Raw genomic sequence first — 27613 nt, 5'->3', positions numbered from 1 at the left:
AACTTGCAGGACTTAAAGGAACTGCTGCCATTGTCTTGGTGCCAGATACCACAGTCCACTTTCAGAGATCTTGTGGAGTCCATGCCTCAATATATAAGAGCTGTTTTGGCAGCATGAAGGGGGACCCACACAATATGAGGCAGGAGGTTTTAATGTTGTGGCTGATCAGTGTATACATGACAGACCCCTGATAAAATGGTGCACAAACAATGCATCATACCTGTTATTGGGAATTCAAAAATGTGAATTTCAAATTTAAGGCTGAAATAGCTAAACAAGAAAAAACAATTGCAAAGTTAGACATGCCCTGAGCTTGATTTTTTTTCCCTTAAATTTGAAATTCACTTTGAGTTCTAACTTTAGTAAATAACCATGTGAGTTTAAATTGAGACAGAATACTATATCTGGTTCTATAAGCAATTGTATACAATAACTAAAATAAATATAGATATAACCTAGACAAAAAGCACCAAAAGCACCTTATTGAATTTCTGGGGATTTTAACTTTATATTTTTATGTTTGAAGTCTAAAAGTAAATGAAAGTGCTACCAAACCTCAAAAAGCACTTTTTTTCTTACATTATTTTTATATTAAGCTCCTAAATTTGTGAATTTGTTTCTGGCATGTGTCATTTCCCAGTCCAATTTATCAATGTGCGGTAAATATAGTCAGATTGATGATTCTCACTCTACTACAACGAGAACTAATTAAACTAGATAATTATACCGGTGCCTCCAGCTGATAGATATGCTATGTGCTAATGGTTAGTGATAAGTGAGGCTAAAAAGCAAACAACGTTTACCATAACAGAAAGCATGATCATGTAGGCTACTTTGTAAATATAACAATTCCATAAAATAATCATAGTTCATTTTTTTTATAGTTTGACAAATCTCTAAATTCTTAAAACAACTTTGTTTAATTTGCCTTTTAGAATACTACAGTGCCTAAAGAATATAAAAAAAATAATGGAAAATATTAAATAAAAGTCACACGCCCAACTACATTCAACGAGCAACTACATGAGGTTAGTTTGCTGAAAGATATTGTATAGGCCTATACAGTCATTTACATAAAAATCTTTATTTATTCTTCTTTTCTCACTATTCTTTAGATGAATAAATACAACAATGAAATAGCTAAACTAAAAGTAAGAAAAGTCTTTAACAATGTGCATGTATCTGCTTGGTCTCTTTTCATCACATTCTTCATTAGAATAGTGTGAAATATAATTGTGCCTCTTCAACTGGAGTCTCTTTTAATAGGCTTGTGACACACATCACGATTTAACACTAAGAAAAATATAACCATTGATTCTCAAAACATTCATTCCTCATTCAACTCTACACAATCGAGAGATTTTCTTCTGCAAGACAAAGTGAGCCTGGTGAGTAACTGATTGTATGCACAGTTGCTCTGGAAAATTGTGTTTCACTGCAATGCATCCTTATTATAAGTGTTTTAATATTGTAAATGTCTCCTTTGAGATGATTTAAGGCCTAATTGAAGGTGTTGCCATCCATCAGTTTCATTACATGCATTGGGATATGAATAGCTATTTATTTGTTTGGCATACAAAATGTATTCATAAACTATAGTCAGGGTACCCAAAGAGTCAATAGCTGAACCGTAACAAACATAATTAATCATTTCCTATTATTGATAGTCTCTGCTTTGATTTTACATTTTGATAAAGGAAAGGAATTAACTAAAGTTCAGAAGTAAATAATAATTTCACAAAGGGGACACAAGTTTCCAACTTGTATAAGCTAAATCGTTATAATTTTTATAGAGTCAATTTAACAAAAGTTAAAGGGACACTCCACTGCTCAAATGACAAAAAAATTATGGAAAAATCAATATTTAATACATATTTTTTCAATAAAATATGCATGTATTTAATACTGCATTATTTTCACTGGTGGTATATTTAAAAACAGCTTACCAAACCTGCAGATCTCTTTTTTGGATACTTTTGCAATCCCTCCCCTTCTAACCCAGCCTCAATACGTTGTACTGACCAGTCCAGCTCAATGAGAATTCTTTGAAAGGCAGGTGCTCTGTGCCTGTCTCTCTAGTTTATCTCCACTGAGCTAAACAACCAGGAAGTAACAGGATTGGCTGTGAGATTGACAGCCAAGGGGTTTGACAAAGTTAGTTAGAAGTACAGTATAGTCACCAAAACAACTATAGATTAATGAAGCTGTTTTGGTATATAGATCATGCCCCTCACAGTCTCACAGCTCAATTATCTGCCATTTAGAAGTTAAATGACTTTGTTTGTGCAGCCCCAGCCACACCTTCCAGCATGTTACTTGCACATCCTTCTTTAACACTTCCTTTAAGAGTCATCTAATCTTTATACTTCCTTTATTGTAAATCTGTTTAACTTAGATTATTATTATTATTATTATTATTATTATTATTATTATTATTAATTTATCTCCTGCTCTAATAATAATAGCCTGTTAGCCCCTGAAGGAGACTCATCTATGTGATTAAAGTTCAATTTACAGAGCAGGAGATAAAAACTTTTAAGGTAAGTTACATCTGATTGAAAATTAGACCATTGTGTTTTGACGCAGGCTCTGTCAATCACAGCCAGGGAAGGTGTGCCTAGGGCTGCAAAAACAAAAGCAAAAGTGATTTAACTCCTAACTAACAGAGAACTGAACAGTGACACTACAAGGGCATGATCTATACACCAAAACTGCTTCATTACGCTTAAGGTGTTTTGGTGCCTATAGTTTACATTTAATATACGTACCAATTTCTATTGAAATCTGCACTTTGTGTAAACTGAAAAAAGAGAGTGCACACACAAGAGAGTACGCACTTCAGCAAGCTTAGAATTGTATTTTTATATATTTTTAAAATATTTTTTTTAAATATATTGCTTACAATGATACTATAATGAAATATGTAGACATGCAAATAATTATTAGTGCAATTCTTATATGTTCATACTTCCCATGTTCTTTATGTTTTTGATAGGTTGATTGCTCTCACTGTTTTGTGAACATTGATGGACACTATTGATACTTACTGAAATATTAATTAAACTCTGAATTTAGTGAAAATAGCTGAACTGGAAAAACACTGTTACCTCTGTGAGTTTTTCTATTCTGGTTTAATTTCGTGAAAATTCTAAATTTAATGCATAAACCTGTTAGTATACTTAGCATCTTACATGTACTAACATGTCAAATAGACAAAGAGTTAATCTTTACCTATAGGGGTGTTATTTGGGAAGTGGTCAGGGGTAGGGCTGTTTTGAGATATTTTAGTTAACTTACTAATATCAATTTCTGCAACTAAAATGTAATTTAGTACAAGTACATAGGATCCTATTTACACAGCCTGATTTTTAAACACATTTATAGTAGTTAAAAGACAGATCGCTGTGAAATTTGTTACTGAGGAGCTCTGTGTTACATTCACACAGATAATCTGGAGCTCCTAGAAAAGAGGGATAATAGGATAGAACATTAGAACAGAGGGACAAAGGGATCAAAATAGGGACTGCCCCTCCTAATGAGGGACATCTGGGAGAGTGTGTGTAGATTTGTCATTGAATACGAAAAGGTGTTTATTTAAAATATTACTAAGATGACTACAAATCTAAGGCCAGATATGACATTCAGCAGACATCCCACTGCCATATGAAGGGAAATCAATTAACAATTGATTCATTCATTCATTCAATATTTCTACACTCTGTTCAAATCAGCAATTATTTAGCTTTTATAATTTCCCCTTCATTGTGTTGATTACTATTTCAGATAATTTAAAAATGTATTTTTCTTGGCAACAGAGAGCCCATGTGCATTATCACTTTCTGGATGAATTTGCCAGGGCATTCTTGAGACGTATATAAACTGATTTGACAACGATAAAGCCATATACAAAGTATTTCTGAAACTAAACAAGGACTAGTAAAATAGTAAAATATAAATTAATAATAAGCAATATTAATTAATATGTTTAGGCCTAAAAGTTCTCAAATTAATTGATCATTTTTTTTACTTAAAATATTGTCAATATATTTTTATAAAGACTTAAGTGTCTCTGTTGCCTCAAACTTACCTTTCTCCCATTGTTTCCTCTTTTCTTCATATTTCAGAATCTAGTCTTTTCTTCATTTCTGATTTCTTTTTAAAATGTAATACAAAGTAGGGACTGCTTTGTGTTATGTGTTTTTCCTATGCCTGACAGATCTTGACAAAGGGAGGAGTTTAAGACAAGCTCCACTTCCGTTGTTAGCTTGACAAACTTGACAAAGATTGACAAGCTTGCTTTAAACTCCACCCTTTGTCAAGATTTATTAGGTGTAGGAAATCACGTATGACAAAACACTACTTAGTCTTAAGTTTTAAAAAGAAATAGATCAGAAAAGGAAGAAAGGAAGAGAAGAAGAGGAAACAATAGGAGAAATGTCAGTTTGAGATGACAGAGGCTGCACAACATTGTTTTTTTTTGTTTCTTTGTTTTATAACATTTTCTTTTGTTTTATAACAACACAAATGTTAATGTGTGAAAACTTTAATCGCATCACACCACCCACCCACATCTTTCTTTCTTTCTTTTTTCTTTCATTTCAAATTTGATTGCTTGATAGGATTTCTTTCTTTTTTTTTTATTATTCTTTGTGCAAATATTACATATGTAGCATCACAGACAAAAACAGTTCAGAATTAGACATAGACTTTGATTTACAATGGAAGGAAATATGAACTGTTGAGTAAACTTCACACACAAAAAACACAATTTAAAAGGACAGAGCGGATTAGGCGGGCTTAAACTATAATAATTAGGTTACTTCATAACTTTCCTGAATACAATACCATAGGGAAGAACTAGAGTGATCTTTATATATAAGGATATTCATAGCAGAGAACGCAACAAGGTATATAGTTATGTCAGATTATCTAGCCATGGTAACCATCTCTCATCAAATTTTAAGTGGCTATCATATTGAAAAGATATTCCCCTTTCCATATCGTGTTGGTATTTACGCGGAGTTAGCACTTGGGTCCAAGATGGAGTCTTTTTCTGTAGCCAATATCTTGATATTTCTATTTTTATGACCATCATAGTTGGATTATTAGTTATCTATTTTGAGTTGAGAATCGTCTTAAAATTAAAATGAAAAAGAGCAACCATTGAGTTATCTTCCAAATCTTCTCCCACTAAATCTGATATAACTCTAAATGCTTTATTCCATATAGGTCTCAATAGCTTACATCCCCACCAGATATGTTTAGAGCTAATAGGAGGCATTTTGATCTACAATGGCAGTGTGTATCTGGTCCTCTTTATAAAATGTATCAAACTTTCAGGAAATAGGGCAATGCATATGATGATAATTATTCTGGGATTTAAAGTATTGCATGTAGCATCCAGATAAAGCAAGACTCCCAAAACTATATTTATATATAATTTAGGAGCAATGGGTTGGACATTTATATGCACAGATCACAAAAAATAATCTGTATGAAGGTGGATAGAAGCTGGTATAATACCAACTACGTCCTTCAATTTCAAAATAATTGACATATTCAGTAAATGTGCTTAGCTATAAATTGGTGGTGTGTTCATTTGAATAAAGCAGTAGACTTCCTGATGAAAAATATTGTAGAAATTGACTGTTTTGCATACACATTTGTGATTCTGCCAAAACAATGCTATTCCTTCCAAAATGTAAAACTAATCACCCTTTAGTGCATACAAGGATAAATGCTGTGTCATCAACCAATTATGTTAATTTTGTGGCAGAGAATATTACACTAGATTATATTCTTTTATTTTACATGCCAATTATTAAACATATTAAGAATTCAATATTATTGAAAATAATAAATGTAGGATTTTCCTCTATAGTCTTGTTTTAAAACTTTCAAAAATACATTGGTCGTCTTATTTTTTTTGGATAGTGTATTAAAGGCTTCTCCTTTGGTTTTAGCAAAGTAATATACCAATGTGCTGCTGTCTGGTTGAGCTTAAACCATTTCAATGGGATTTAGTTTTTAGGAGAGACATTCACAAAGCTCAAGACAACTCAAGACATGAGTATTTTTCCCAAGATGGTATCTTAGAAGCCAGATGCACAGTATAAACAAATTACTAATACAAAACATGATAGTGCTTTACTTTAATTATATTGTATCGTTTTTTTTTAACTGCAGGAGGCTGCATAGTGTTTTCATTAAAAAAGGGAATCCACAGAGAAACTTTAATGCATCTTCCAATTTGATCCTCGAATAATGACTTTCTTTATGCGTAAACAAGTAGTCTGGGGATAAGGTTCAACCACATCATCATCAAGAAGACATAGTGGCTGTTATACATATATCACTCTTAACAGCTCTTAAACACAGGTAACAAGGGAAAATGGGCAAAGTAAATCAATGATAATCATCACGTGCATTAAATCAAGTGGAAACAAAATCCAGAATGCCATTGTCCCCATATTTAAAATATCCAACACTATAAATATAAAATATACCTATATAACAAAAACACCCAATTAAAATATCTCAGTAGTGTGTGATTCATATGTGGTATCTCTATTACCTGTTTAATCCATAGGTTCAATTCCTAAAAGTGTTAACTTTCAGATATTTTTAAAGGAACACTCCCAGCAAATAAAGCATGTAGCTTGTTGAAGTACTTTTATGGTAATGTGCCTGTTCCTGCAGTCTTATTTTATAAACCATCCATTTTAATAGAAAGCAACATTTTATAAAACATCTTTCTCAAACCTCTAAATTGACAGCTGGAATGGTTTCCTGTGTTGAATTTGAGTTCAAAGTAGACATAAGGAAAGCTGTGCGTGATCAACAACTTCCGAAGACTAACAATCAACTGATCATGCACATGCACACCACAGCATTGAAATCGACTTTTCCGTGAGCTGCATTACATGCTCTGCTCCTTTGTAACATTTAGTTTTCAAATATCCAATTTTTTTTTATATGTAGGAATTCATCAAACAGAGCAAGAGAAAAAAAAAATGTGGTGAGCATTATGGTGGAATCTATTGACCTCCAGCAGCTGTCAGCTGACATTGATATCCATCCCTTCCCTCTCCTGTCCCTCACTGGCCATCTCCACATATAACACTACCCTCACATCTGCCTTGAACGCTGCACCTCATCAGATCTCTCTCCCCTTGTCTTGTGCCTAACCTAACACACATCTTTAACTGCTCTCTCTCTTCTGGCACTGTTCCTGCTGACCTTAAACATGCCACTGTAGTACCTATCCTGAAAAAAAACATCTCTTGACCCATCCTCCCCCTCTAACTATGATTCCATATCCCTGCTCCCTTTCTCATCAAAGCTTTTGGAAAGACTTGTCTTTACCCGTGTGTCTCACTTCCTTAATTCCAACTCTCTCCTTGACCCTCTTCAGTCTGGCTTCCGCCCTTTCCAATCTACTGAGACTGCTCTTATCAAAGTGACTAATGACCTAACCTCCGCTAAATCCAAAGGTCACTATTAATTCTCCTTGACCTCTCTGCTGCCTTTGACACCGTTGATCATGCTCTCCTCCTTCAAACTCTTCAATCGCTCGGTCTCTGTGACTCTGTCCTCTCTTGGTTTTCCTCCTATCTCTCCCAACGCTCATTCAGTGTCTCCTTTTCCAAGGATACCTCCTCCCTTCGTCCTGTCTCGGTTGGAGTTCCCCAAGGCTCTGTCCTTGGTCCCCTTCTATTTTCTCTTTATACTGCCTCTCTTGGTAAACGTATTGCCTCTTTTGGATTCCACTACCACCTGTACGCTGATGACACTCAGATATTCCTCTCCTCCCCGGACCTCTCCCCTGCCGCCCTGCAACGTGTCACTGCTTGCCTTTCTTCCATCTCTGACTGGATGTCCTCACGCTTTCTGAAACTTAACCTCTCTAAAACTGAACTTCTTGTCTTTCCTCCTCCTAATACTGATCCTCCTCTCTCGCTCTCCCTTCAAGTGAGTGATATTCACATAAGTCCATCCCTGCAAGTGCGCTGTCTTGGCGTCATACTTGACTCTGGTCTCACCTTTGAGTCTAACATCCAGTTTGTTGCCAAGTCCTGTAGGTTCCAACACAAAAACATAGCCTGCATCCGCCCCTTTCTTACACAAGATGCTACCAAGGAGCTTGTCCATGCTCTAGTAATTTCCCGCATGGATTACTGAAACCTTTTCCTGATTGGTCTCCCCAAAAGCCATATTGCCCCGCTACAGTCTGTAATGAATGCTGCAGCTAGACTGATTTTCCTCTCTAGTCGGTCCTCTCACACCTCACCCCTCTGCCAGTCCATACATTGGCTCCCTGTATCCTATAGGAGTCAATTCAAAGTGCTAACCCATACATTTAAAGCACTGAACAATTCTAGCCCCTCTTATATCTCTTCACTGATCCATAGGTATGCCCCTCCTCGTACCCTCCGCTCTGCCCATGACCACCTCCTGACCGCTACTCGCACCTGTACAGCCAACTCGCGCTTCCAAGACCTATCGTGGGCGGCTCCTCTCCTATGGAATAGCTTGCCTACTGCCATAAGACTCTCCCCTAGTCTTCAATCATTTAAGAAGGGCATTACAACCCATCTCTTTAGGAAAGCTTATGGCCTCCCAGAGTAATCTCTACCTTACATACCTGTCTCTTGCTCTCTCCTATGGGACAGTGCTTTGCTCTCTCCTCCAGCTCTGCTCCACTCCTACTTGATATTTCCTGTCCTAATGTTTCTAATACCCCACCTCCTATAGTCTGTAAGCTTGTTTGAGCAGGGTCCTCTTCAACCTATTGTTCCGGAAAGTTTTCTTGTAATTGTCCTATTTATTGTTACTCCCCCCCTTTTAAAATATTGTAAAGGGCTACGGAATCTGTTGGGGCTTTATAAATGGCAATAATAATAATAATAATAATAATACGGAAAACAGTCTACTTCTTCCACATACTATCAGGTATGGAATACCTTTCAAAGATATACATGTCCGTAACCCATGCACTAAGCATATCCTTAATTTTATTCAAGCAGGATAATGTTTTATTGACTTGAAAGTATAGGTCTCTGCTTTTTCTGCTGTAACTAATCACAAATGGGCCTTTAATATGGATGTTTCCAGATATCTAACGGCAGTGAATAAAATGCACCCTCATATCAAGCCTGTTATCCTCCATAGGATCTCCCTTTAGTTTTAATGGCATGAAGTATCCTCCTTTTTGAGACATAGGAATCAAGCTCTCTTCACCTCCTTACCATAAAGATAACCCTCTTGCTGGCTTTGGCTTCAGGGAGATTGGTTTCGGAACTACAAGATCTTTCCATGAAAGAACCCTTTACAGTTTTTCACCATAACAGAGTTGTTTTAAAGGGACACTGTAGGCACCAAGACTACTTCAGCTCATTATCCCTGGTATTATAATTATTGCACTTATTGATAAGCTGCAATAATTACATTGCAGTGTTAACTCCGCCTCTTCCGGGTCGTTAGGTGACATTTGGTCGCCTAACTGATGCTGGATGTCCTGACATTCTGCACAAGGACATCCAGCATCAGCTAAAACCCCATAGAAAAGCATTGATCCAATGCTTTCCTATGAGGTAGTTCTAATGTGCATTAGGTCCCGGACAGAGGCTGACATCGGGGGAGGAGGAGAGGAATAAGTGACAATAAGGTTTCTATGCTGTGTGGTGGGGAATGAGAGTGGGGGGGCTCATGCGCTCCCTCCTACCACACTAGATAGGATACTATAGTGCTAGGAATACAACTCTATATTCCCAGCACTATAGTTTCCCTTTATGAACTGTTCTGGAATTTGGATCAAAAGTTACATCTTCCATATGAATGTGGATTGCATTGTCTGCAATGCAGGAAGATACTGAGGGGGCTTCAGATCTGTCAGCTCTGGACTTAGTCAGATGTATAAGGAAATCAAATGGGGTACTTTTTCTAGACTTCTCATTATTCCCAACGGATCCAGAAGGGGATTACAAGCATCTAAAGAGGCAATAAGCTTCACGTGTTCCTGTTGCAGAGGTTCTTCAAGTTCTCAACTAGATCTCTTTCTAGTTCTGAGCAGCAGTGGCAAAATTTCTCCTGAGTTGACATTATCATTTGGATGTCAGAGCTGATCCATCTAGTAATGTTGACAAACATGTTCTCTCAGTTTCTAATGTTTAATATAATGTTTAAGTTTGATGTTTTCCTGTTTGATTTTCAATACATATCTGGTTTATGCATTCTATATGAAGTCTGTGTTCTCATATCCCTCCTTGGTTTTTGCGGCATGGGTATTACCCATTATTGTGCTGCCATGGATATGGTCAGGAAAGGAGAAAATGTATTCCTACATATTGTTATTTTCTTTTCCTGATAATAGTCCAACACAAAGGACATTCCCTTGGCTGGAGTGATAAGAAGTGGTACTTATGTCTTTATATTAAATAAGTTCTTATCTTATTGGGATTGGAGGAGCTACCGATTGTTGTCATGCCATGGCCAGAGACCAGGAAAAGGAAACAATATATTATGTTATTATTTTTATTTTTTGATAGAACAATTTTGGCAGTCACATATTTTTAGACATTTATCATTGATAGAGGGTGCTCAGATAATACTTTGGAATCTGTTTTAACTGTTTTCTTGAACCACACCAACCAAGTATCCATGAAATCAATGTAGATATATTGTTACTCTTTTTCTTTCTTCTCTATGAACTGGTTCTTCCTCAGATTTATATTTTGCGTCAAATAAAAGATGGTCAGGCACATCTGTTTCCAATGGCTGTAATTTTTTAATTATAGTACACATGAAGAAACTGTGATTTTTGTGCAGTCTACTAAAGAATATTACTATATTCTCGTGTGTTTTAAAAGGACATTATTGGCATCATAACTACTTCATATGATTGAAGTGGTTATTGTGTCTGAAGTTCCTTGATGCCAGTGACAGTGAGTTTCCCTTTAACCCCTTAAGGACCAAACTTCTGGAATAAAAGGGAATCATGACATGTCACACATGTCATGTGTCCTTAAGGGGTTAAATAAGTTATATTCACTGTAGGTATATAACAAAGCATGAACTGGAGTATATAACAAAGCATGAACAGGAACAAAGCCACAAGTTGTGACCCAAATTTACCCCAAAATCTACAAATATTTATTTGTATGTTAAAAAGTACAACCAGTAGTAAACAAAAAAAATCAATAAAAAAAAAAATCCATCAGAACAAAACAGGTATCTCCACCTATTCCAAACCTCTAGTTTTGGATTCATGAAATTTCAGTTTTAATAGTTTAATACACTTTTTCCACAGTTTGTGATTTTCACTGTATTTTTTGGATGTTTATTTCTCAATGTAAGTTCAGCTTGAGATATTTTCTGCAAGGTTATTTATTAGCATTACACTGTGAAGTATTTTGCACACCCTGTGATGTGCATTGCAAAGATGTGAGTGCCTAGTGATAGACTAACAAGACTTCAAGAAAAAATACTGATAAATATAGCAATCATAATAAAGAATTAAAATCGAAATGATGACACTATGTTAAATAAATAGATCAAGCTGCTTACTGGAACATATGAAGGTAAACAGGGTCATGGATCATACCTTAACTTTCAAGTGTTGATTGTGAATATTTAGCATTTTTTTTTAAATAGTACTAACAACACTATGATGTTTATTGGAATATTTTAGTGTTACTTTGATTTAATGTTGATTGTTTCATCTTTGCTTTGTTAGAAAAAACAAAACAACTAAAAAATCTGGTGCACAGTATGCATGAAGAGATTAAAGTCTGCATGTCATTCTTCCATAAAAATAAGTAAATGACTTCATGACCATCTGTGGAAGAATCAACAAATATTGGAAGGTCACCAAGCTTTGCTACAAATGTAAGTATTGGCAAAAAAGCTTACATATCAACATTGAAACAGTGAAAAAAAATAAGAAATGTGAACTTAGCATAGACTGATTTTTTTACTCACTGTATGATGCTTAATTGTCTTTGATTGTAGCTTCTATTTTAAAGATTATGTATGTGTCAAAACATTGCTAAATATGACAGGTGAAATGTTATATTTGTGTGTAATTAATGTGCATTAACGGTCTTAGCAGTTTGCCTCTTCAATTTTCATTTTATTTATTTATTTAGTTTATGCCTGTTGAGTTTCAAAATGTTTACCCTTTTTGGCAGATATATGTACTTGATTATCCCTCCACTTGATAATTCAACAAATGAGAGTGATCAGTCAAATAGCAGTCATAGCCCACTGAGATCCTATTTAACCCCTTAAGGACACATGACATGTCATGATTCCCTTTTATTCCAGAAGTTTGGTCCTTAAGGGGTTAATGATAAAAGGACAGGTTGTCCACCTACATTTGGGAATAGAACTTGTGTGTTTGTGTGTAAAGCTTTCAGAATGTGAATTTGTCGAAGCCTCAAGTTTTAGTAACAAAATAAATAGTTTTAGAAATGGGCAGCAATATGAATTAGAAAAAGGGCAAAATAACATTCAGAATTTACTTTACTTTGTGTTCATAGCAGCTTGGGGTACCCTTGATAAAGGCAGCCAGTTGGTGCCGAAACGTTGGGGGGGGTTTGGTGACTCGTGTTTCTGTCTGAGGCTTGTAAGGATTTTTGTGGTAATTTATTACTATTATTTTATTGTATCTGCCTTTACTTCTGTTACTTTGTTTATATTTATTTTTTCTTATATGTTTACATTCTGGTACTTTTTTGTACATAATAAAATTTAAATATTTTTTTGAGATTGTTATGGTGTGCATTCTATATCCTATATACATTTGAATATTTAAAGCACTTGAGGGAGTGCTTATATGGTTTGCACCTGGCTGTTTTTATATTGTTTTGTCTCTCCATGTGCTGTTGATTTGAGCATAGCAGCTTTATTAACACAATCAAGTTAAAATATATAGATATATATATAGATATATATATTTTGTGTCCATATTATGCTTCAATGAGTGTGTCACACGTCACTTCAAAATGTATCACAAACACTTGATATGTAATGGACTGTAGTCATTATTAAGGATGTGTAATTTGCTTTGCCCCAAATCTAAATATTGCTGAATTTGTACAAATTCAGCAATTTTGAACAAAACTAATTTCTAAATTGAAAATAACAAATCAAACCAAAAATAAACCAACATTTTTTTTTCAGATCTATTCGTTTTAATAAGGATACCAAATTAGAGTTATATTGAACAATCAATATCAATCAGTATTAAGAAAATGACTTTTAATTTTAATCTTTAAACTGTTCAGTTGTTAGATCCCTAATTTAGTATTTTCAAATATCCCATATAGTGATAGCAAATTAGGGAGTTGTCTACTAAACAGCTGAAATATCAAATATGTAAAAGTCCCTCGTTGATCTTTTAACTGTTTGGTAGATAACTCCCTAATTTGGTATCCTTAAATATTCCATATAATCCCCTGTAAGGATACCACATTAGGGAGTTATCTACTAAACAGCTTAAATATTGAAATTAAGGAAAGGGTTTTTCTTAATTCTGATCTTTCAACTGTTTAGTAGTGAACTCACAAATGTGCAATCCTGAAGGGATTGCCATATTTACCGTATAAGATATCTATATATTATTATTATTTGATTATTTGTATAGCACCAGCAAATTCTATAGCACTGTACAATGGGTGGACTAACAGACACGTAATTGTAACCAGACAAATGGACGCACAGGAACACAGGGGTTGAGGGCCCCTCTCAATGAGCTTACATGCTAGAGGGAATATATAGAAGTATGTGCGGAGTTTATACAGAAAGTATGCACTGAATGTATACAGAATGCATATGCTCTCTCTCTCTCTCTCTCTCTCTCTCTCTCTCTATATATATATATATATATAATATATATCTGCTGCAAGTATATAAAATATATGTGCTGCATGTCCAATGTTTATAGAATGTAAGTGCTGCATGTATATATAGTGTGCGCCAATTACACAGGATAGCAAATTAGGGAGCTATCTTTTATCTGATATCGAAATTTCTTAATTTTGGTCTTTCAGCTGATTAGCTCCCTAACTGGGTACCCTTATGTTTGATTGTCATTTTTCAGGAGACCAAATTAGGGAGCTACTTGCTAAACACAACAGCTCCCTAATTTGGTAGCCTTATTTATAGGATCCTTAACTATGGCCATCCCACGCAAGTATAGTAAATTAGGTAGTTATCTAGTAAACAGCTGAAAGATCTAAATAATTTACCAATACCAATTTAGGAAGCTATTCAGCAGATAGCTCTGTTATTTGGTATTTAGTATCTTTATGGAACTTCTACATACAATATAGCAAATTAGGGAGTTATCTACGTAACAGATGAAGGATCAAAAAGAAGAAAATGGCTTTTCTTAGTTTTCATATATCAGCAGTTTAACAGATATCTCCCTAAACTGGTACTTTCCTTTGTAACTTTGTGATTTCAAATTTTCATGCATTACCCATATGGAATAAAGAGCTCTGGAAATTTGAGAGTTAACACATTTTCAAACTGTAATTCAAAAAATAACAAATTTCCAAACCAAGATTCAGTTAATCCGAATCAATATTTTAGGAATTTAGAATTACCAAATTCAAAAATATATATATATTTTTTTCCACTTGCGCATCTTTTGTCACTATGTACATGTAAGTCAGATTAACTAGAAGCACACACTCTCATTGTTGCCTGCTTGTCTATCAGATGCTGCAGTTAGATGTAAAATGTATAAACCTCTGATGTACCTTTAAAGTTTTTCTTTCTATAAAGTGTGAATGGGTCCAAGATACATTGGGAATTACTGGCTTAGATCTTTATCTACAATATAGAAAAAGGTTTACAAATAAAAAAGACATCGCAGTAGGAGTTCAAACATTTGCACATTGTGGGGTAAAAGTCTTTGTAATAACAAAATGGTTATACTGCATAAACCCTTTAATTCTGTGAACTGTCAAACACCAACATTTAAGTTTGATGGCAATGTTGATTTTCAATGTAAAACATTTCTCTATCTTGCATTGCACAAGCTACATGCTTTAGGTTTATTTGTTATTGGCTGTAGACTGGTTTTTCATGGAAAATTGTTCTATGCAATTCTTGAGTAGTGCTCTACTCAATTTCGCCATTAGCATAGCAAACGCCTCCAAACAACATGGATGCCAGCTATGTACTTTTTCAGTGTGAAACAGCAAGCATTAGGCCTGTATATAATTGTTGAAAACTGCTGCAAGTCAAACCTATTGAAAAACTCTGAAGGACCAGAAAATCACTCTGACCACCGGGCCACACCATCCGGCTGTAAGAGAAAATGTTGGCAGTGGTCCAATGATTTGCATATACTAAAGAACGATGAAGCAGTGGTTGCATTTACATGATCTTGAGGAAGACCCTGTAGGGTCTAAACGTCGATCAGATGATGTAACCTTTTTTTGAATAAATACTAATGAATTATTTGTAAAGACCTGAGAGTGCATCTCTTATTGCTGTATATATTCCATAACGTGGGATTGCACCAAGGCATCAAAACAACTAATTGAAGAAAGGGTGAGTGCCAAGCTACCTATTTTTTATATAATATATATACATATAGACATATATATATATATATATATATATATATATATATATATATATATAATATATATATAGATATATATATATATATATATATATATATATATATATTATATAAAAAAATCATTGAACCAACAAAAAATATTCTTACAAATTGCAGCTCCTAACAGCTAAATATTTATATTCAATATTCCTTTTATTATAAAAATGATTAACATGTGGGTAGAAAATCTCACATTCTAAATCATTGTTTTCCTTCATCAAGAATAACCTCGGGACCCATTTTTCCTATTTGTAAATCAAATGTATGGTGAGAAGCAGAAAAAAAAATTCCCAATCCTCCATTCATGTCTTGGAATATTGAGGAGTGGTATTGGTTGGTATAAGAAAGGTGGAACATGCAGGCACATGATTTTTTGAATAACGTGAAGAACTGAGAGGACATGTTATACAATAAGTAATCAAAATGCATGCACAAAGGAAGGCCATTTTTTCTCTAACAGAGAAACCACAAAACCCTAAAATTACTTTTGGACTTACAATCAAACGCAATGAGAGTTTAATAGTCTGTAATCCCAAACCCTGGAAACTCAGAGATCAAGGGTACAAGTTCTACCGATTTCTCTAATATGTTTCAAAGTAGGAAATATGCCAAATAAAAACATCCTTAACGTAAACACATTAAGAATGAATTGTAATCTTTTTATGCATCACATCAAAATGTGCATATTTTTATCTCAATGCTACATATATGTTTTTACATTAAAAACAAAACAAAAGAATACAACACTTGGAAAATAGTGAGTGCAATTTTATATAATTACAGTAATGAAATATGCAAAAACATTTGAGGACTCAATTCTGAGAATATAAATGACATGATTAGTCTGGATGATTCATGTTAACATTTTACACAAATTATACAGTTAAATATATGTTTATGAGTCTCTTTAGCATGGTAGTGTATTTTTAAAAAAATACATTATTCACTTTACCCCAGTGGGTTAAAATATATTTTATGCTGCTGAAAGAGCACCTTTTAATGATTGTTGTGTAATATAAAGAGATAGTTACATTTTATTTTCTGCAAATCTTATATATACAGATACATATCTAACTTTTCTTAGATATTGCAGCATTATTTTTGCAATAGGTGATAATGAAAAATTGTGTGTTAAATATTAATCATAATCTCTGTGAATAATTATAGAGCTATTAAAAATTATCCTTATTGACTTAATGATTTTTAAAATGTATTCATAAACATGTGCAAATAGCACCTCCTTAATTGATGCATGGCTAAAGTTAGTAGGTCTTAAAATATTTTGAATATGCTTCAGTCTGAACACATGCATTTGAATTGAATTCCATAAAAGCATGGCTACATTTAAGCTCAAACAGTTATAAATGATTTACACATTTATTGCATTTACTAAACTGTGGGGTATTGCATCTGACTTCATTTTTTGTGAAGAAAATACATATATATTTTATTTAAGAAATGGATAATAAAACTGAAAATCAAATTGCGTGACTCACCAGAGTTGGGATCGGAGTTACCGTCAGCTTCAGTCCTCTTGTCTGGAGAGGCTTGGTCGTAGAATTCGTCCTGTGGCTGAACCAGAGGGAGAGGGTGAGAGATCAGAGTTCCACTACCCACAGGCTCATGGTCTCCAAGTCCACTGTCACTGCAGCTTTCTTGGGAACCATCAGGGAGGTGAAATGTAACACGGCGGTGGGACTACAAATAAGAGCAAAGAAGGGTACATGAGTTATTGCTCTTCATTTATCTTTCAGTTATATGTTGGTCCTTTTTTGTGGACAATACATACAGAATGAATACATTGTAAAAATACAATTTTAATGTATGTATTACAGCTAATTCATATTTTATCCTCTCTAGATCATATCAGTAGACATGAGATTTTAATTTTAACTACTAATTGGTTGATCATTCTTTAATTTCGTTGTGTACAAATTAAAATAAAAAAAAGCAATACAGTGAGGGAATATAAAAGAATATAAATCATAGAATCATGGAAGTTGTAGTTCAGCAACATCTGGAGGGCCGGAGTTTGGGGAAACCTGGCTTAGAGAGTGGCTAAGGGTTGCTGTGATCAGTCTATGCTCTGACTGTACCACTCCCTAAGTGCCCTGTGTGATATGTGGGGAGCCAGGATAAACATCATCCCAGCCTCAGCATTGCTACAGAGCTGAAGTGAGCTCTGCATTCAGTGCACAGACTGTTCCCAGCAGCAAACCACTAGACTCCAGGGATAGGAGTCTAAACAGAAAACACATGTGTATGAATGTGAGTGAATGTGAATGATTCTCCAATTTGGTTTTTATATCTAAGCTAAAACAAGGTAGTACAAAATCAATACCACTCTTGCATAAATATAATTAAAAGGAGTTTCAAACAAGCTCAAATGCATGAGAAACAATGAAAGAGCTTGAAATGATTGTTAAGTAATATAAAATAAAAAAAAAGATAGATATCCTGTATTCAGTTACACTGTATCTGTCCATCATTAGAAGCTTCATAGTCTAATCATTATAAACGAAAAGACTCTTTTGGTATATTATGCTAATACATATAGGATTAGCAGAGCTCTTTTAATAACATACTACCCAGAAATTGAACTGACATTTTAATTTGCCATCCAAAATTTATCAGGTACACAGACCAAGCTTACACTGTTGGATAAATGTAAAACCAGATAAGAAAATTGAAAAGCTAGGGATATGACTTTTGTGTCTGAAAGTCTATTCAAGGTGTATCATGATGATTAAAAACTGAAAGAAAAGGGGAAACAAATACAAAACCTGCCAGCTGGTGCAAAATTAATTCCGCTTTGGTTCACTTTAATTACTGACATTTGATACATTGCAGTAGGCAAGAAACATAACCTTAAAGTTCTATAGCAAATGTCAATTAATGCCGCAAGAGTATTTCTAAAGAATATTGACCTGTGAATGTTTTGACAGTTACAGTGTCATTCATATGTTTGACAAATTTGACATGAGACCTAAATTATTTTTTCTTAGTGTTTAGAGTTTGTTTATGGAGGTGACTTTAGAAACTTAATTCCATGCTACTTTTTTTTCTTTTCATTTTTCAGAAACTAAACTATTTTTTTTTAAATTCGCTTTTCACTAATACAAAAAACAAGAAGAAATGAAAATGCACAGTGGTGTGAAGGATATTTCAAACTTAAATATATCTAAAGCTTCAATTACAAAACTAACAAACAAAAAAATCATAGAAACACTGCTGGATGTCTATGCCATGCGCCTGTAGGTGTAAAATTCTCAAGTGTGCATTGCACATATGCTTCCAGGATAGGTTCTCTTTATAGACAGGTGAGTATCTGGCTAATCCAGTCCTACCAAAAACATAACATTTTACATAGTAGGGGCACTCACTATCTCACTATACATTAGAAACATAAAGCAATATAGCAATGCAACACAACAAAAAAACAGGTAGAGGTAAGGATGTAGTTTCTAACTTTATATGCTAGATTAGCACACATATGACTCTTTCCAAAAGTCAGTAGGTTATTAATCCTAGGAACATAATAACATAATATGTAAATCTGAACTGTTAGGAATTCCTGCTGGGGTCATTAAAAACCGTGAAAATGAACATGCTAGTTTAGCAGCTTGCTAAGTATTCTCTATAGAATTCCAGCTTTGTGTGGCTTAGTGCACTAAGCTTAAATGTAGAGGAGAACGATAAGCTATAGATAAGATATAAAGAAAGGTCCCAAACTGTAAGTAGCATCCTCAGTGTTTTTTTTTTCCAATTGGAGGATATAGTTAGCTATCCCATTCTTAAAGATGGAGCACACTTTCCTAATAGAGAAGGAGTTGACCAGTCACAGGAAAAAAAAAAAAACATTGTCTCCTCAGTGTGTAACTATATGTCTTACTGAAATGGTGAATGTGGTGTTAAGTACATTAAAAATAAGCAAACATGAATATCTGTTTAAATGTATATCCATTTAGGTAGCAACATTAACAGGAGCCTCAGAAATAGGTCAACTCATTCACATGTTGATAGTGCTACTCTTGGAGCATAGCAGTCTTGGGTATCTCACCTGTTGAATCTGAGACACAATTTAACTAAGGTTAACTTTAAAAGGCGCATTCTAAGCACCAAAACAACTTTAGCTCAACTATCTGCCATTTAGGAGATTAATCACTGTGTTGATGCAGCTCTGACTGTGACGCACCCAGCCTTCCTACACACTTCCTTTATTGCACATTCTGTTTAATTTAAAATTTCCTTTCTCCTGCTCTGTTAATAGTCTGCTAGAGCCTACCTGTGATTACAGTTAAATTAACAAAGCAGGAGATAAGAACACACTATGCCGTAAATAAAAATTGAAAATGAAAACTTTCATGAAGGCTGTAGTCACAGCCAGGGAAAGTATTGCTAGAGCTGCATAAATAAACAACAAAAAAAAGTAATTTAACTCTAAATAGCAAAGAAATGAGCAGTGGGACTTCAGGGGTCTATACACCAAAATTGCATCATTCTAAAGTTGTTTTGCTGCTTAGTGTATTCCGGTAAATTTAAGCATGGAAAAAATGAGAATGAGACAAAGGTTACTGAAAGTAATCGTATATTGGTAACATTTTTATTATTATGATTATTATTACTGGCATTTATAAAGCCCCATCATATTCTGTGGTACAACTGGGGAAAAACACAGTACAATATAGACAATTGAAAAGGTAATGAGGGCCCTACCCATGAGCTGAGCTCTAGCCATTGAAGCTCTTTATACAAAATGCTTAGTTAGATAGCCAGCAAACGTATGATCTAAATAATAGGGATTTGAGACAAGAGATAGCAGGAGGAATTTGGAAATTAGAGCTAGAGAAAATTAAAGGAACATTGCATGTACTGTTAATGTGTAAAGGGAATGACCAGGTAATTGAGTATGATCTTGTCAGGATCGGGACAGGGATCCAACACGCAGGGTACAAAGAGTGGAAAGGTACGTATACCGGGCCTTAGAATGGCCGGACTAACGTACCGAGAGTAATAGAGAATAGTCAGAGACAAGCCGAGGTCGAGGGAACGAGAAGACAGATAAGCGAGAGACAAGCCGGGTCAAGGGATAACAGAGATAAGCAGGGTAGTACAACAAGCCGAGTCAAAACCAATAGAGCAAACTAGAATACCAGAGCACTGAGTGACTAGACAAGCTAGAACCACGACAGGGCAATGAGCTGAAGTGAGAAGTAAGCTTAAATACCCTGGCTCCGGATGGTAGACACGCCTCTGACAAGTACCGATTGGATATCGGACACTTGAGTGGCAGGTCGCTCGTGATAGCGTCCTGACGTCACGTATTGAGCGTCCCGCTAGAAAAGGACGTGGATTCCTCGCGGTCGGTGTTTAAGTGACTGGATGAACCGCGAGGAACGAAGGAAACAGCTCGTTTGGACGGATAAACTACTAAGTCTCTACCTCTTTTAGAGGTAGAGACCTCAGGTACCCTGACAGTACCCCCCCTCTCAGATACGCCCACCGGGCGGAAGGAACCGGGGCGAGATGGGAAGCGGAGGTGAAATGCTCTGCGAAGGCGAGAAGCATGAACGTCCTCCTGAGGTACCCAACTCCTCTCCTCAGGACCATATCCCCTCCAGTTGACCAGATATTGCAATTTTCCCCTTGAAATCCTGGAATCAATGATGGAGCTGACCTCGTACTCCTCTCGACCCTCCACCTGAACAGGACGAGGTGAGGAAACCTTAGAGGAGAATTTGTTGCAAATAAGAGGTTTCAACAAGGAGACATGAAAAGAGTTAGGAATGCGTAAGGCAGGTGGCAGAGCAAGGCGATACGCAACCGGGTTGATACGAGTGAGAACCCTGTAAGGACCTATGTAGCGAGGAGCAAATTTCATAGATGGAACTTTTAGGCGAATATTCTTAGTACTCAACCACACCCTATCCCCAGGAACAAAGACAGGAGCCGCTCTTCTATGCTTGTCAGCGTGTTTCTTGAACAACGAGGAATTATGTAACAGAATTTGCCGAGTCTGATCCCATAATTTCTTCAGGTTGGCGACATGATCATCAACCGACGGTATCCCCTGAGAAGAGGAAACCGAAGGAAAAATAGAAGGATGAAAGCCATAGTTCATGAAGAAAGGGCTAGAGCGAGTTGAATCACAAACAAGGTTATTGTGTGCGAACTCCGCCCAAGGAATCAAACCGACCCAATCGTCCTGGTGTTCGGAAACAAACGTAGATACTGCTCGATCTTTTGATTGGTACGTTCAGCAGCTCCGTTAGACTGAGGGTGATAGGCAGAGGAGAAGTTCAATTTGATTCCCATTTGAGAACAAAAGGATCTCCAGAAACGTGAGACAAATTGAGAACCTCTATCAGAAACAATCTCCGAAGGAATCCCATGTAGGCGAAAAACATCTCTCGCAAAAATCTCTGCCAATTCAGGAGAAGTCGGAAGTTTAGGTAATGGCACGAAATGAGCCATCTTAGTAAATCTATCCACCACCGTGAGAATAACAGTCTGTCTCTTGGAAGCAGGCAAATCTACGATAAAGTCTATGCACAAACAGGACCAAGGTTTCTCAGGAATGTCCAAGGGGTGTAACAGACCACAAGGAGATGTATGAGGTTGTTTAGTCTTGGCACAAGTCTCACAAGCTGCGACGAACTCCTCAATATCTTTTCGTAGTGAAGACCACCAGAAATCCTTGGATATCAGAGAGTATGTCTTGCGAATACCAGGATGGCCAGCTACTTTACTTTCGTGAAAACATTGTAAGAGCTCCAGTTGGAGTTCAGGAGGGACAAAGTTTCTTCCCTCAGGAGTGTTTCCGGGTGCCAGATGTTGTGACTTCAAGATCTGGTCAAGTAGCGGAGAATGGATTTTGAGACTGGTATTAGCAATAATATTGCATTTGGGTACAATGGAGGACAAAAGTGGTTCAACTGAAGCAGAAGGCTCATATTGGCGAGATAGCGCATCGGCTTTAGAATTTTTTGACCCAGGTCTGTAAGTCAGAACGTAATTGAAATGGGTAAGAAATAACGACCAACGAGCCTGCCTGGAGGACAAACGCTTGGCCTCTCCGATATAAGACAAATTTTTGTGGTCCGTTAGAATGGTAACAGGATGTAATGTACCTTCCAATAAATGTCTCCACTCTTTCAAAGCCTTGATAACCGCTAGTAATTCTCTGTCACCAATGTCATATCTGCTCTCTGTACCAGACAATTTTTTAGAGAAAAATCCACATGGATGTAATGGTTTATCAACACCCAACCTTTGAGATAGGACAGCACCTAAACCAGTCTCTGATGCGTCTACCTCAAGTAGAAAAGGCAGGGAAGTGTCGGGGTGAACTAAAATTGGAGCGGAAGCGAAAAGCTCCTTGAGAGTTTTGAACGCAAGAAGAGCTTCAGTAGTCCAATTCTTAGTATCAGCCCCCTGTTTGGTCATATTGGTGATAGGCGCGATAATTGAAGAATAACCCTTAATAAAGCGTCTATAATAATTAGAAAAACCAATAAATCTCTGTACGGCTTTAAGACCTTTGGGTAAAGGCCACTCTAGAATGGACTGGAGCTTATCCGGATCCATCTTAAATCCCTCCCCAGAGATCACATAGCCGAGAAAGGTTACCTGGGTTTGATCAAAGCTACATTTCTCCAACTTGCAGTACAAGCCATGCTGGAGAAGCTTGTGCAAAACCCTCCTGACTTGCTTGTGATGAGTCTCAATCTCACTAGAATGTATGAGTATATCATCTAGGTATACAATGACGCAATCTTGCTGAAATTCCCTAAGAACCTCATTTATCAGATCCTGGAATACAGCTGGTGCATTGCATAACCCAAAAGGCATAACTGTATATTCATAGTGGCCATATCGAGTATTGAATGCCGTCATCCACTCATGTCCCTGCTGGATTCTCACCAAGTTATATGCCCCTCTGAGATCTAACTTGGTGAAAATTGTAGAGCCCTTCAAACGATCGAAGAGTTCGGTGATCAAGGGAATCGGGTAGGCATTTTTAATGGTTATCTTATTTAGGCCTCGATAATCAATACAAGGTCTTAAAGAACCATCCTTCTTTTTAACAAAAAAAAAATCCAGCCCCGGCAGGGGAGGAGGACCTCCTAATGAATCCCTTGTCTAAATTTTCGTGAATATACTCCTCTAGAACTGAGTTCTCTTTCGTAGATAACGGGTATACATGACCTCTGGGCGGCATGGTACCAGGGAGTAGGTTAATTTTGCAATCAAAGGACCTGTGTGGGGGTAAGGTATCGGCTTTCTTTTTGTCAAATACTGCCTTTAAATCTAGATACTGAGGCGGAATTTGTGTCTCTGTAGGGTTGTCAGAGTTAGCCGAGGTGTTGGTTAAGCAGAGAGGTGAGACCTTCCGCAAGCATTTCTCTTGACAATTCTGTCCCCATGAAACTATCTCCCCTGACTCCCAATTAATAATAGGGTTATGTCTCCTCAACCAGGAGTACCCCAGGACTATGGGAATAGACGGAGAAGAAATGAGCAGTAAGGATATGTCCTCTCTATGTAGGATGCCAGCAGTTAAGTTAATCGGTATGGTCTCACGGAAAATAACAGGCTCAAGTAACGGTCTACCATCGATGGCCTCAACAGCCAGTGGTGTCTCTTTTAACTGGGATGGAATAGCATGCTTGGCAGCAAAACCCTGATCTATAAAGCTCTCAGCAGCTCCAGAATCAATTAGTGCCATAGTCTTTACTACTCCCTTTTCCCACTTTAAAGAAACGGGTAACAGAAGCCTGAACTCTTTGTAGTTGTGAATAGAGGACAAAGTAGAAACACCCAAGGCCTGTCCTCTAGAGAAACTTAGGTGCGAGCGTTTCCCGAACGATTAGGACAATTTAGGCGTAAATGACCTCTGACTCCACAATACATACATAAACCCTCCCTTCTCCTGTACTGTCTCTCCCTCTCTGTGAGATGAGTACTGCCTATCTGCATAGGTTCAGAAATACGTAAGTCCTCGAACTCCGAATTTTGAAAGGTAGGCGCTAGTTTAAAGGAGGGTCTATGGTTCCTATCTCGAGTGTTCTGCCTCTCTCTTAGGCGTTCATCAATACGAGATATAAAAGAAATTAAATCCTCCAAATTCTCAGGGAGTTCTCTAGTAGCGACCTCGTCAAGAATTACATCTGATAACCCATTCAGAAACACATCTATATAAGCCTGTTCGTTCCACTTAACTTCTGCCGCCAAGGACCTGAACTCTAGTGCATAATCCACAAGTGTTCGATCGTCCTGTCTAAGGCGCAACAGTAATCTAGCTGCATTGACCTTTCTACCAGGAGGGTCAAAAGTTCTTCTAAACGCAGCTACAAAGGCATTATAATTATAGACTAGTGGATTATCATTCTCCCATAAAGGATTGGCCCATCTCAGAGCTTTCTCAATGAGTAAAGTAATAACAAATCCAACCTTCGCTCTATCTGTAGGATAAGAGCGGGGTTGTAATTCGAAATGGATGCTAATCTGGTTCAGAAAGCCACGACACTTCTCCGGTGACCCGCCATAACGTACTGGTGGGGTAATACGGGAAGAAGCACCTACAGTGGCTACCTCTAGACCTGAGACTGCAGGAGAAATAGAAGGAGTACGTGTCTCCTCAGGTGGGTTACTAGCACGAGACAAAAGTGCCTGTAGTGCTAGAGCCATCTGATCCATCCTATGCTCCATGGCGTCAAACCTGGGATCAGAAGAACCAAGCTGACTGTTTGTACCTGCAGGATCCATTGGCCCTGTCGTAATGTCAGGATCGGGACAGGGATCCAACACGCAGGGTACAAAGAGTGGAAAGGTACGTATACCGGGCCTTAGAATGGCCGGACTAACGTACCGAGAGTAATAGAGAATAGTCAGAGACAAGCCGAGGTCGAGGGAACGAGAAGACAGATAAGCGAGAGACAAGCCGGGTCAAGGGATAACAGAGATAAGCAGGGTAGTACAACAAGCCGAGTCAAAACCAATAGAGCAAACTAGAATACCAGAGCACTGAGTGACTAGACAAGCTAGAACCACGACAGGGCAATGAGCTGAAGTGAGAAGTAAGCTTAAATACCCTGGCTCCGGATGGTAGACATGCCTCTGACAAGTACCGATTGGATATCGGACACTTGAGTGGCAGGTCGCTCGTGATAGCGTCCTGACGTCACGTATTGAGCGTCCCGCTAGAAAAGGACGTGGATTCCTCGCGGTCGGTGTTTAAGTGACTGGATGAACCGCGAGGAACGAAGGAAACAGCTCGTTTGGACGGATAAACTACTAAGTCTCTACCTCTTTTAGAGGTAGAGACCTCAGGTACCCTGACAGATCTCAAGCAGCTGGAGATGCATGCTATAAATTGTAAAGGAACCTGGGTGGGAGGGAGGAGGGGGAGTACTTAATGAAAATAAAGAGTCTCAGTATTGCTGTTAGCTGGGTACCGTATCCTCCCTTGAGAGAGTTGTGTATGCGAGTTTGACAGACTTCCTCTAATCCAACTCTCTGCTTGACCCGCTTCAGTCTGGATTCTGTGCTCATCACTCTGTTGAAACAGCTGTGATCAAAGTATCCAATGATGTAATTGCTGCTAAATCTTGTGGCCATTACTATATCCTAATTCTCCTTCATCTTTCTGCTGCCTTTGACACTGTTGATCATCAACAGCTTCTTCTCATTCTCCATAATCTTGGTCTACGAGATAATGCTCTCTACTGGTGCTCCTCTTATCTCTCCGAGTGCTTTTTCAGTGTTTCTTTCTCTGGCTCTGCCTCTTCTCCCCAACCCCTCTCTGTTGGCGTTCCCCAAGGTTCAGCCCTTGGACCCTACTGTTCTCCATCTATACTGCCTCCCTTGGTAAACTCATCAGCTCCTTTGTCTTCCATTATCATTTATCTGCAGATGACATGCAAATCTACCTGTCCTCTCCTGATCTCTCTCTGCCCATCTTGACTTGTGTCTCTGACTGCCTCTCTGCAATTTCCAACTGGATGGTTACTCACTTCCTTAAACTCAACCTGTCCAAAACAGAACTTCTGGTCTTTCCTCCATCAATTGTTGCTACTCCCATGTCTGTCTCCCTCCAAGTCAACGGTGCCACCATCACCTCTACCTCGCAGGCTCACTGCCTAGGTGTTCTCTTCAACTCTGACCTCTCCTTCACCCCTGATGTCCAGTCAATTGCCAAATCCTGCTGCTTCCATCTCAAAAACATAGCTTGGAACCTCCCAATTTAACATCAGATGCAGCTAGGGTGCTGGTCCATGCTGTTGTTCTTTCTCGCTTTGACTACTGCAATCTCCATCTCAGGGGTCTTACATGTTCCAGAATTGCACCACTGCAATCTATAATGAATGTGGCGGCAAAGCTCATTTTCCTGTCTTCCCGCACCTCCCACATCTCCCCCTCTGTCAGTCCCTACATTGGCTTCCAGTTAGATATAGGGTTCAATTTAAGATTCTGGTGCTTGCTTACAAGTCCCTACATAATGCTGCTTGAACCTACCCATCCTCTCTGTCATAGATCCAATATTCTTTCACATCCCTAATACACAAGTATGTCCCATCGAGGCCCCTGCGCTCTGCCGAAGAGCTACATCTATCCTCTGTCCATACTCCCACATCTGATGCTCGCCTCCAAGACTTCTCCAGGGCTGCATCTTTTCTGTGGAACTCCCTTTCCTTCTCCCTTTCACCCAGTCTCCACTCATTCAAAAAATCTTTAAAAACACACTTCTTCAGGAAAGCATATCATTTAAACTGTTAGCAGGTTTTTCATTCACCCCCCTTTCCGCAAATGTCAAAATTAGTTCTCAGTGAATATGTTTCTAGCAATCTATTTCATTACCCCTACTTATAATCTTTGTGTCACTATACCCCACACCCTCTAGCATGTAAGCTCATTGAGCAGGGCCCTCAACCCCTCCTGTGCATCCATTTGTCTGGTTACAATTACATGTCTGTT

General features: G+C 37.3%; 1 protein-coding gene across 2 annotated transcripts in view; it reads right to left on the bottom strand.

Annotated features, from left to right (window-relative positions):
- The window catches only part of PCDH9 (protocadherin 9), a 2224845-nt gene that overhangs the window by 549802 nt on the left and 1647430 nt on the right, over nucleotides 1-27613 (bottom strand). The window contains exon 5 of one of the 2 annotated variants that reach the window (XM_063425941.1): nucleotides 17134-17335. In XM_063425941.1, the coding sequence (XP_063282011.1) occupies nucleotides 17134-17335 (202 nt within the window). The remainder of the gene's footprint in view (nucleotides 1-17133; nucleotides 17336-27613) is intronic. The other variant, XM_063425942.1, reaches the window with a different exon arrangement.

Source organism: Pelobates fuscus, chromosome 1 (assembly GCF_036172605.1).
Source record: "Pelobates fuscus isolate aPelFus1 chromosome 1, aPelFus1.pri, whole genome shotgun sequence".
NCBI classification, from domain to species: Eukaryota; Metazoa; Chordata; class Amphibia; order Anura; family Pelobatidae; genus Pelobates; species Pelobates fuscus.
Note: the sequence above shows the minus strand (reverse complement) of the source record. Positions and strands in the feature narration are given on the sequence as shown.